Genomic DNA, 13,098 nt, shown 5'->3' with positions numbered 1-13,098 from the left:
TCAAAAGAATAGTATGAAATTGATGAAGTCATTCACCCCCGCAATAGTCGAAACAGATGTGTGTTTGTCGAATATCTAAGAAAAGATTTGTTTTTTTTATAACTTTGAGTCAAAGGTATTCGTAAATAAAGTCAAATCTGTCTTGACACTGTAGCCGCACTGCTGCGGCAGTGTGGGTACAGTGGATTTTGTACAGCTTTTGTTGTATCGGCGAAAAGTGAATTTCTGTAAAATTGTAACCCAATACTTGAAAATTTTAAAAGAAACGCTCAATTTTGGAAAAAGCGGTATTTGATGAACTTGTAGTACGAAAAATTAATTTGAAGTTGAATAAATTGCAATGAAAATTTCTATGAAAACCAAAATTGGACAAAATTTTATGGAAAATGCTTTTTTGATATATTGTGCCCAAACTCCTTCCCAAACCCCCAAACCAGACATATCAAAAGGTCGAGACCATATGGACTCAAATAAAACTATTTTGCAAGTAAAGTCATCCATCTGTCATTCAAAGTTTGTGGCCAAAAATCTCAAGAGCCGTCCTTCGCTCTTAAGCCCAGTAAACGGTGAATCGTCTCTTCCGCAGGAAGAAGAGGGAAATGCAAGGCGTGAGTGTGAGCGAATTGAGATGTACAGGAGTCAGCATGAAGTCCGACAATTCTACCAAAGAATTAAACATCAAACCGATGGCTTTGGTGCAGGCACATTCTCCTGCAGAGACAAAGAAGGAAATCTGGTAAGTGACACAGATAGCATGCTGAGGATATGGAAAGAACATTTTAGCCAACGGCTAGTGTCCGAGGTTGGCGGCGAAGAGAATACCGTAGAACCAATCCCTGATGAATGTTTAGCTCCTAGTCAGAATAAGGTCCAAGTAGCAGTGACCTGAATGAAGAACAACAAGGCAGCAGGAGCCGACGGATTACCCGCCGGTAAGGCGTATGCATCAGCTTGTCTGCGCAATCTGACTGGAAGAACATATACCCGATGATTGGAAACCCAGCATACTATGTCCCGTCCACTAGAAAGGAGACAAGACGGAATGTGCCAACTACAGCGGAATAAGTCCCCTCCCCATCGCATACAAGATACTCTCGAGCGTACTGTGTGAAAGATTAAAACCTAAAGTCAATGAGATAATTAGGCCCTAACCGGACAGAGGCCACCGTAGCGCAGAGGTTAGCATGTCCGCCTATGACGCTGAACGCCTGCGTTCGAATCCTGGCGAGACAATTAGAATAAAATTTTAGCGGTGGTTTTCCCCTCCTAACGCGGGCAACATTTCTGAGGAACTTTGCCATGTAAAAGTTGTCTCCAAAAAGGTGTCGCACTGCCGTACGCCGTACGGACTCGGCTATAAAAGGGAGACTCCTTTTCATTGAGCTTAAAACTTGAATCGGACTGCACTCATTGATATGTGAGAAGTTTGCTCCTGTTCCTTAGTGGGAATGTTCATTGGCAAAATTTGGAATTTGCAATGCCGCTTTAGACCTGGTAAATCCACCCTGGACCAGATATTCACACTGTGCCAAATTCTGGAAAAGACTCGAGAAGGACAAATCAACACCTACCATCTCTTTGTTGACTACAAAGCCGCCTTCGATACTCCTTTGCGATCAAAGGTATTTCAAGCCATGTCTGAGTTTGGTATACCTGCAAAATTAGTAAGACTCTGCAGGATGACACTTGCTGATACACGTTCCTCAGTAAGAATAGGAGAGAATCTCTCCGATCCATTTAATACCAAACGAGGTTTCAGCCAAAGAGACAGCCTATCATGTGATCTCTTTAATTACCTGCTGGAGAAGATTATACGAGATGCAGATATGAATAGATATGGCACACTAATCACAAGAGAGCACATGCTACTCGCCTATGTCGACGACTATGATATCATAGATCGGTCAGGGGAAGTAGCAACTGCAGCCTTTGAAAGAATCGAAATGGACTCTGGGTCTGGCAGTATATGGAGATAAGACGAAATGGATGGTTTCAACTCCCAAAAAGCCTTGGACAACCGAGCAGATAAAGAAAATTGAGAAAATTGGGAACCATAACTTTGAGACAGTCAGCAGCTGTATCTACCTCGGCACCGCCGTAACCGAAACAAATGACACCAGTTTTGAGATTAAGCGACGAATAATACTGGCAAACAGATGCTACTTTGCACTAAGTAAGCAGTTTAGAAACAAGGCCACCTCTAGACAGACGGTGATTACGCTATACAAGACACTGATAGTACCCGTGTTGTTATATGGTTCTGAGGCATGGGTGCTTGTGAAAGCAGATGAGGTAGTACTTGGAGTACTTGAGAGAAAGATTCTTCATAAAATATATGGACCAGTTTGCGTAAATGTAGAATTTAGGCGACGTATGAACCGCGAGCATGGGTACATGTGAAATCATGGGTACTTGTGAAGCAAATGAGGCAGTACTTGGAGTATTTGAGAGAAAGATTCTTCGTAAAATATATGGATCAGTTTGCGTTAATAGAGAATATAGGCGACGTATGAACCACGAGTTGTAAGAGCTGTATGACGACGATAGCATAGTCAAAATACAACGGCTGCGTTGGCTAGGTCATGTTGTCAAAATAGATGAAGAAGCTCCAGCAAAGAAGGAATTCGAAGGCAAACACGGTGGAGCACGCAAACCGGGAAGACCAAAAGCCCGATGGAGAGATCAAGTGGTGGAAGACATCTCGAAACTTGGTGTCTGAGGTTTTAAAATGAGCGGAGAAGATCACCGAACTTAGAGAAGAGGCGCTTGGAATGCAATTCTGCGTTCGGCTAGTTGAACAATTGTTCTGTCATAGCCAATTGAAGTAAGTATATTTAAAGTACGGTCCAAATCGGTTTATAACCTGATATAGCTCCCATATAACCCATCTCCCGATTTGACTTCTTGAGCCCCTGGAAGTCTCAATTTTTGTCCGATTTGGCTGAAATTGAGCATGACATGTTTTGTTATATTGAGTTGCCCAAAAAGTAATTGCGGATTTTTTTAAAGAAAGTAAATGCATTTTTAATAAAACTTAGAATGAACTTTAATCAAATATACTTTTTTTACACTTTTTTTCCAAAGCAAGCTAAAAGTAACAGCTGATAACTGACAGAAGAAAGAATGCAATTACATAGTCACAAGCTGTGAAAAAATTTGTCAACGCCGTCTATATGAAAAATCCGCAATTACTTTTTGGGCAACCCAATAACTTCCAACAATTGTGCCAAATACGGTCCAAATCTTTCTATAACCTGGTATAGCTCCCATATAAACCGGTCTCTCGATTATCATTGTTCGGTTCCTAAAAGCTTTAATTTTTGCTGGTTTGACAGAAGTTTGGTATGTCGAATAAAATTTTTAGCATAATCCATGACAGTGGGTTCCCAACATTCGGCCCGGCCGAATTTACCATGCTTTAACCTATTCTAATTTCAAAGACATCGTCTCTAGGCGAATATGGACAAAAAGTCGAACATGGTTATATTGAATCACCAAACGATTCTGAGTCGATCAGACCACTTGGCCCCATTTCTTCTGCTTTTGGGTATGGCAAACCAACTCACTAAGTTAATTAATCCTGCAATGCAGTAGACCATTACTAGGGGCAATAAATACAAACTTAGCTAATTTGTGTACATTTTTACTTAATATGTGTTATTATGCTAACTGGTCAACTTCAGCAAAACTAGGCCCGTTGTATAAACCAATTTAATTTAAGTAGAAAAAACTCCCCATCCAAAGCTATTCTCTTCATTCCGCTTTATTAACTTTAAGAAACCTAAAATAATTTTTTTTTATTAGATTTTTAAGCATTTGAGACTCCAATGACTCCGTAGGGTGTCATTTGATCATTACCTGCTTCTGTTGCTCTCCATTGTTTGAGTTTATTTTACTACTGCAAACTTTGTTTTTAATTGCTATAGCTCGTTGTTTTTGCAAAAAAAAAAAAAAATATGTGTGAAATAAAAACGCTGATTGAAATTAAAATAAAACCGTAAATACGAGAAGATTGACAGACAACATGCTTGAATATTCATGAGCATGGAGGCGTTTCTTCAAATGTACAATCATGCTGATCACTAAGTTAGACTCCCAAAGGTGTATGAATAGTAGTAGAGAGTGAGAGCATATGAACAGGTAAAGTGCCAAATATTAATGAAAATTTGTAAAGAGTGTTGGCTAACAACACGTCGTGAAAAATTTCATTCCAATCGGATAAGAATTGCGCCCTCTAGAGGCTTAAGAAGTCAAGGCCCCATATCGGTTTATATATGGCAGCTATGTCACGTTATGGACCGATTTGAACCATACTTCGCACAGTTGTTGGATATCATAACAAAACACGTCGTGAAAAATTCCATTCCAATCGGATTAGAATTGCGCCCTCTAGAGGCTCAAGAAGTCAAGACCCAAGATCGGTTTATATGGCAGCTATATTAGGTTATGGACCGACTTGAAGCATACTTGGCATAGTTGTTGGATATCATAACAAAACACGTCGTGCAAAATTCCATTCCAATCGGATAAGAATTGCGCCCTCTAGTGGCTCAAGAAATCAAGACCCAAGATCGGTTTATATGGCAGCTATATCAGGTTATGGACCGATTTGAACTTTATTGGGCACAGATGTTGAAAGTCATAATAAAAAACGTCATGCGAAATTTCAGCCAAATCGGATAAGAATTGCGCCCTCTAGTGGCTCAAGAAATCAAGACCCAAGATCGGTTTATATGGCAGCTATATCAGGTTATGGACCGATTTGAACTTTACTTGGCACAGAAGTTGAAAGTCATAATAAAACACGTCATGCTAAATTTCAGCCAAATCGGACAAGAATTGCACCCTCTAGAGGCTCAAGAAGTCAAGACCCCAGATCGGTTTATATGGCAGCTATATCAGGTTATGAACCGATTTGAACCATATTTGGCACAGTTGTTGGATATCATAACAAAACACGTCGGGCAAAACTCCATTTCAATCGGAGAAGAATTGCGCCCTCTAGAGGCTCAAAAAGTTAAGACCCAAGATCGGGTTATATGGCAGCTATATCAGGTTCTGTACCGATTTGAAGCATACTTAGCACAGTTGTTGGATATCATAACAAAACACGTCGTGCAAAATTCCATTCCAATCGCATACGAATTGCGCCCTCTAGAGGCTCAAGAAGTCAAGACCCAAGATCGGTTTATATGGTAGCTATATCAAAACATGGACCGATTTAAACCATACTTAGCGTAGTTATTGGAAGTGCTACCAAAACACTACGTGCAAAATTTCAATAAAATCGAATAAGAATTGCGCCCTCTAGGGGCTCAAGAAGTCAAGACCCAAGATCGGTTTATATGGCAGCTATATCAGGTTATGGACCGATTTGAACCATACTTGGCACAGTTGTTGGATATCATAACAAAACACGTTGGGCAAAACTCCTTTTCAATCGGAGACGAATTGCGCCCTTTAGTGGCTCAAAAAGTCAAGACCCAAGATCGGTTTATATGGCAGCTATATCAAAACATGGACCGATTTGAACCATACTGGGCCCAGTTATTGGAAGTCAAAGCAAAACACGTCTTGCAAAATTCCATACCAATCGGATAAGAATTGCGCCCTCTAGGGGCTCAAGAAGTCAAGACCCAAGATCGGTTTATATTGCAGCTATATTAGGTTATGGACCGATTTGAACTTTATTGGGCACAGATGTTGAAAGTCATAATAAAACACGTCATGCAAAATTTCAGCCAAATCGGACAAGAATTGCGCCCTCTAGGGGGTCAAGAAGTCAAGACCCAAGATCGATGTATAAGGCAGCTATATCAAAACATGGACCAATATGGCCCATTTACAATCCCAACCGACCTACACTAACCAGAAGTATTTGTACAACATTTCAAGCGGCTAGCTTTACTCCTTCATGAATGTCTTTGGAGATTTCATATGGGACACATCGGTTTAGATTTGGATATAGCCCGCATATAAACCGATCCCCCGATTTGACTTCGTGAGCCTCTAGAAGCCTCCATTTTCATGTGGTTTGGCTAAAATTTGGAACAAAGACTTGGATTACGACTTTAAATACCTATGCCAAGTATGGTCCGAAACGCTCTATAAACAGATATAGCACCCATATAAACCGATCGCTGGATTTGATTTTTTGGGCCCTTAGAAGGCTCCATTTTCTTTCGATTAGGCTAAAGTTTGGAACAAAGATGTGAGTTATGACTTTCAACATCCATGGCAAACATGATCCTATATCGGTCTATAAGCAGATATTGCCCCCATATAAACCGATCGCCGGATTTGACTTCTTGAGCTCAAAGAAGCCTCAATTTGTTTCCAATTTGGCTGAAATTCGAAACAAGGACTTGAGTTATGACTTCCAACATCCATGCTAAGTATGATCCTATATCGGTCTATAAGCAGATTTTGCCCCCATATAAACCGATCGCCGGATTTGATTTCTTGAGCCCTAGAAGGCTCAATTTTCATTCTATTAGGCTGAAATTTGGAACAAAGACTTCAGTTATGACTTCCAACATCCATGTCAAGTATGATCTCAATCAGTCTATGAACAGATATAGCCCCATATAAACCCATCCTCGATTTGACTTCTTGAGCCCTTAGAAGCCTCAATTTTCATCCGATTTGGCTGAAATTTGGAAAAAAGGACTTGTAGTATCCAAATCGGTCCATCAACAGATATAGCCCCCATATAAGCCGATCAGCGGATTGGACTTCTTAAGCCCTTAGAAGCCTAAATTTGTTCCTATTCAGCTAAAATTTGTAAAAGACTTGTATTACGACTTACAAATCCATGCCAAGTATTTTCCGAATCGGTCTATAAACAGATATGGCCCCCATAGAAACCGATCCCCGGATTTGATTTCACCAGCCCTTAGAAGCCTAAATTTTCACCTGATTTGGCTGAAATTGGCCCCGAATTGGGCTGAAATTGGGCCCGAATTGGGCTGAAATTGGGCCCTATTTTATGATTTTCTATTTCAGTGCCAAGTTTTATACGAATCGATCTTTATGGTGATATAGGCTCCCCTAAGTAACGATATCCCGAAATGACTTCTTGAACCCAAAAATTATTCAAATACAAACTCAGTTAATAAGGGTAAACTTTTAGCGGATTCCATGGCGGTGGGTATCCAAGATTCGACCCGGCCGTACTTAGCACGCTTTTATTTGTTTTACTACATAAGTCTCCAAAGCCCACGCAACACATTTTTTGCACCTAACAACATCAGAGCAAATTTACTAAAAAAAAAATCCGATATGGAAAATATATTTGCCCGATGTGTATATTTAGGGTATTTCTGTGAAAATTTTCGGGCAGTATTTATTTTTAGGCTTTTAAGGACATTTTTTCCAGCAAAGAATTTTGGAAATCGGTCCGCAAACGAAGATTTGACAGCACATTTAGCGAGTTGACTAACTAGCTAGGCGACTAACTTCAGGTGCCTACGAAAAGGCACCCACATGCACAGCCTAGGGCCTTGCAACTTTGCACACGCATCTTCAACACCTCAGCTCTAACCATTCCAAATTTCAAAAAGATATCTCTACAAGGCATATATTGGGTTGCCCAAAAAGTAATTGCGGATTTTTCATGTAGTCGGCGTTGACAAATTTTTTCACAGCTTGTGACTCTGTAATTGCATTCTTTCTTCTGTCAGTTATCAGCTGTTACTTTTGTTCATTTCAAAAGTAACAGCTGATAATTCTAAGTTTTATTAAAAATGCATTTACTTTCTTTGAAAAAATCCGCAATTACTTTTTGGGCAACCCAATAGTTTTACTAGTTTTCTTCAATTTTCTCCCACTGTGCGTTGGAGCATTTCCTATGCCGTTGCCAGGCTTTTTGTTATCAGCACGGAATTTCTGACTTAAATTTTTGTAAGACGATTTCTGGCTTATGCATATGTGGCATGGAGTGGATTAATATCCGCACCCTCTTTTCAACCATACCTAACCCTATTAGGACTGAGGAATATATGTCAACACTTACCTATTGGTTCTTAGTTTTTTTGTACTAACGCATATACAAAACCAATCACTTACCTGAAAAAAAAAAAATAAAAAAAAAAATTAAGTCAAATTTTTATGTAAAAAAACATAAACATAACATTCAGTGCTTTATATGCCAACTAAATGAAATCCCCATACGTTATGCGCCCTATCTGCTTAGGAAAGCAGCAGTATATGCAGCGCAATGTCCAAGTCCGTACTGCTCAACCTCATTAGGTAGTTAGTTTGCATGCACAAATTTGCCCCTGAACATTCCACTAAGGAACAGGGGCAAACTTCGCATATATCAATGAATGCTCTCCGATTCAATTTTAAGCTCAATGATAAGGGGTTTCCTTGTTATAGCCGAGACCGAAAGGCATGCCGCATTGCGACACCTTCTTGGGGAGAAGTTTTTACATGGCATAGTACCTCACAAATGTTGCCAGTATTAGAAGGAGAAAATTTTTTCTGATGCTCTCGCCAGGACTCGAACCCAGGCGTTCAGCGTCATAGGTGGAAATGCTTAATTCTGCGCTACGGTGGTTTCCCATCTTAATTCGTAACTCCATCAAAAAATTTTAAATGTCATCAAAAATCCAACAAGAATCGAAAAAATTCAAATAAACCCCCTTACCAAAGGAAGGGGATACACCAACCACGTCATTCCGTTTGAAATACTTCGAAATATTCGTCTAAACCACCATAAGGTATATACTTTCTTAATCGTCATAACATTTTAAGCCAATCTAGCCATGCCCGCCTGCCCATTCGTCCCCCTGTCCACCGTCTGTCTGTCGAATTTCAGCCAAATCAGTTAAAAATTGCACTCTCTAGCGGATCAAGAATTGAAGATATCGGTTAATATGGGAGCTATATCACGTAATGAACCAATTTGAGTAATACTTGGCGCAGCTGTTAAAATTGCGCCCTCTAGCGGCTTAAGAAGTGAAGATCCAAAAAACGGCTTATATGGGCGCTAGATTAGCTAATGAACCGATTCAGGCCAAAATTTCAGCCAAATCGGTTAAAAATTGCACTCTCTAGAGGATCATGAATTGAAGATCCGAAATCGGTTTATATGTGAGCTATATCACGTAATGAACCAATTTCAATAATACTTGGCGCAGCTGTTAAAATTGGCCATCTAGCGGCTCAAGAAGTGGAGATCCAAAAACGGCTTATATGGGCGCTATATCAGGTTATGAACCGATTCAGGTCAAACTCCGGACAGCTGTAGATGGTCGAACGAAAACACCATATGCGAAATTTCAGCCGAATCGTATATGAATAGCGCCCTCTAGCGGCTCAAGAAGTCAAGATCCGAGATCGGTATATACGTGAGCTATATCAAGTAATAAACCGAATTAGACCATACTTGGCACAGTTATTGATGGTCAGACCAAAACACTTCATGCAAAACTTCAGCGAAATCGGATGAAAATTGCGGCTTCCAGGGGCTCAAGAAGTCAAATCCGGAGATCGGTATATATGGGGGAGCTATATCAGGTTATGAATCGATTTAGACCATACTAAGAACAGTTGTTGATGATTAAACCATAACATTTCGGTCCATAAATCGGATGATAATTGCGCCCTCTAGAGGCGTAAGAAGTCATGATCCGAGATCGGTTTATACGGGAGCTATATCAGGATATGAATCGATATGGACCATACTAAACAGAGTTGCTGGCAGTCAACACAAAACACCTCATGCGAAATTTCAGAAAAATCGGATAATAATTGCGCCCTCTAGAGGCTGAATAATTCAAGATCCGAGATCGGTATAAATGGGAGCTATATCAGGTTATGATTCGATCGATTTGCTTTATACTTGGCACAGTAGTTAGAAGTTTAAATAAAACATTTGGTTCAAAATTTTTCCCAGATCGAATAAGTATGGCGCCCTCTAGAAGCTCACAAAATCAAGATTCAGGAGATTCGGAGATCGGTTTATACGGGAGCTATATCAGGTTATGCATCGATTTAGACCATACTAAGCAAAGTTGCAGGCAGTCAACACAAAACACCTCATGCGAAATTTCAGAAAAATCGGATAATAATTGCGCCCTCTAGAGGCTGAATAATTCAAGATCCGAGATCGGTATAAATGGGAGCTAGATCAGGTTATGCTCGGATTTGCTTTATACTTGGCACAGTATTTAGAAGTTTAAATAAAACATTTGGTTCAAAATTTCTCCCAGATCGAATAAGTATGGCGCCCTCAAGATTCAGGATCGGTTTATATGGCAAACCAAGAACCGATAAAGCCCATTTTCCATCACGATCGACTTGCGCTAAAAGGAGGTCTCAAAAATTAACCCAGAGAAGACTGAAATATGTCTGTTCACGAGGAAGACGAAGGTGGGCCAATTTTACCCACCACATTTCCTTCATAAGACGATTTCGACATCTGACAAGGTCAAATACTTAAGTGTGATCTTGGACAGGAAACTGAATTGGAAGTTTCACCTTCAAGAGCTGCTGAGAAGGCTTACAGATGTTGGGCACTATTTAGACGGGCCGTAGGCTCGAAATGGGGCCTGAATCCTAGGATAGTCCACTGGCTCTACAGGAGCGCGATTGGGCCAATACTTACTTACACCTCAGTAGTTTGGTGGACTGGGATGGAGAAAAAGTGCAACATAAGGACCATACAATAGGTTCAGAGACATGTTGTCTTGGCATAGGCGGAGCGATGAGGACCATGCCCTAAAGGGCACTGGCGACTATACTAGGTAGCCGACCCATTGACATACAGATTAAGTATGAGGCAGCCTCTACGGCTATGAGACTTAAGGCGATGGGAGAATGGATTGAGGATGGTAGCAGTTCATACCATTGCGGTATAATCGAGGCGACGATAGGAAACCTGGAAGGAAGTGGAGAGGTTTCCGATCGGATACCTGAGATGAATCTCGAAGTCCAGTGCGACGCACTGCTGCCATCGGCACAGTCTTGAATTGATGGTACCCTAGTATTGCCATCTGGAAGATCATGTTACACGGATGGATCAAAGCTCGAGGACAGTGTGGGCCTGGGGGTTTACATTGAAAACCCCAGGGACTGACATCTATTTTAGACTGCCTGACCATAATACGGTCTTGCAGGCGGAGATCCGGGTGATCACGGAATGCGTGAAGTGGTGTGGTGCTAACGCGAGGTCGTCGACCGTAAAATTGCCATAAGGGCAATAACAACCAGGGCGGTAAGGTCACGAACTGTCTTGCAATGTAAGAAGGAGATTAACGCCCTCTCCAAGGATGGGAAAATCCACATCGTTTGGGTGCCGGGCCATAACGAAAGCCAGAGAACTGTCGTCAATAAACTTGTTTAACCCGAAGCCTTTCGGGTCGACGCAGTCCGAGTTAAGGGAGTGGGCAACGAATGCGCATGCAACATTGTGGAACAGCGAAACGGTCGGTAGGACGTCGAAAATCCTATGGGGGGATCCAGATCGTGAAAAGACGAGGCTATTACTGAAGGGAAGCAAGAAGATCAGTGTAGCTATTGGTATCATTACGGGACACATAGGACTACGAGCTCACTTATGTGAAATCGGTGCGGCAAGTGATAGCATGTGTAGGGCATGCGGGGAAGATGATGAGATGTTGGAGCATTTCCTTTGTCATTGCCCGGCTTGCGCGTCCACTGTGCTGTTAGACGAAGTGAAACCAACCCACCAAAGTAGAAGTGGGTCGGTTGGTTGTGTTGGTTGGCGACTTGGATAGGCGACTTGGATCGCCATCGAACATGCTGCGAAGATAATATGTTCTCTGAACTTGTTGTATGGTCCTTATGTTGCACTTTTTCTCCATAGCAGTCCACCAAACTACTGAGGCGACCACTACTTACTTACGCCTCAGTAGTTTGGTGGATTGCCATGGAGAAAAAGTGCAACATAAGGACCATACGACAAGTTCAGAGAACATGTTGTCTTCCCAACATGTTCGATGGCGATCCAAGTCGCCATCCAACCCAACCCACTTCTACTTAAGTGGATTGATTTCATTGCGTTTAACCCATCATCAGCCACTGTGCCGTATATCGAGGCCTTAGTGTTTCGCACAGTTTGATATTATTATAACAATAAAACACTTCAAGTGGCTGATTAAAATAAATTTAACATATATATGAGGTTTTATTTTTTAATTTAAATTTCCTAAAATGAATATAAATACAAAGCTAAGATAATTATAGCCCGCTGGGAAATTGTCTAACTGGGGCGGCATAATCGTAACCAACCTTCGGGCTGGGCACTAAATCACCCATATCGTTTGGAGGCAAGGGGGGCGGTTGAAGTTTAAAAGAGCTCTTGACGGCTTTAATGCGGGCACTTAGCAAAGGGTCAGAGACGGCTACGGCTATGGCTAGTGTCGACGGTGTGTTTAAAGTTGTTTGCGGTTTTCCCACAACTACAGACACCGATGGGTGGTGGGCAGGTGGTAATGTGTTCTTAGACTGCTGAAGAACCGGCAGGGTTTTCACTTTCTTTGGTGGTGCAAAGCCGGAGGCAATTTCCGGCATGGGAAATGTGAGGGCGGCTAAAGCAGTTTGGGTCTTCTCATCGTTGGCCATGTCGAGGGGGGCCAAGGGCAAACCGAAACTGTGTGGAGGTGCATCGTATAAGAAACCGTTACCAGATTTGATCAGCTCTGATTCATCCGCTATACAGTGATGGGCCATCAGCAATAATAGCGAGCAGATGACCAACAACTGCAAGTCGAGAAAAAAATTCAAAACAAATGTGTTGAGTGAAGACTAAGAAGAGTTTTTATCAATGAAATGACTCAAATGGAGTGATTTGGTTGGTGTTTTTATTTTCGATGGAGGAGAAGAATTATTTAATGACGATTATAATAAAATTAACATAATCGTAAAACACACACTGGCACTCAAAATTGGGTAGGTACTCAACCATATTGTGATGTCTTTCTTTTCTGTTTTTTGTTGCTGCTGTATCGGGAATGAATTATTTGTTTCGTTTTGAATTTTAACTGAAGATATTTGAAGCGAATCTTAACGTATTTATATGAATTTTAAATTAATTTATCTAAACTCTCAGCCGTTTTGGCCCAACGAACA

General features: G+C 41.2%; 1 protein-coding gene across 1 annotated transcript in view; it reads right to left on the bottom strand.

Moving 5' to 3' along the window:
• Positions 1-11,768, bottom strand: part of LOC106094944 (uncharacterized) — a 40,220-nt gene extending 28,452 nt beyond the window's left edge. The window contains exons 1-2 of the mRNA XM_059368842.1: positions 11,697-11,768; positions 8,015-8,067 (exon numbers count right to left, since the gene is read on the bottom strand). Coding sequence (XP_059224825.1) covers positions 8,015-8,067; positions 11,697-11,768 — 125 coding nt within the window. The remainder of the gene's footprint in view (positions 1-8,014; positions 8,068-11,696) is intronic.
• Between the last annotated feature and the right edge of the window lie 1,330 nt (positions 11,769-13,098).

The sequence above is a fragment of the Stomoxys calcitrans genome, chromosome 1, assembly GCF_963082655.1.
Source record: "Stomoxys calcitrans chromosome 1, idStoCalc2.1, whole genome shotgun sequence".
NCBI lineage: Eukaryota > Metazoa > Arthropoda > Insecta > Diptera > Muscidae > Stomoxys > Stomoxys calcitrans.
Note: the sequence above shows the minus strand (reverse complement) of the source record. Positions and strands in the feature narration are given on the sequence as shown.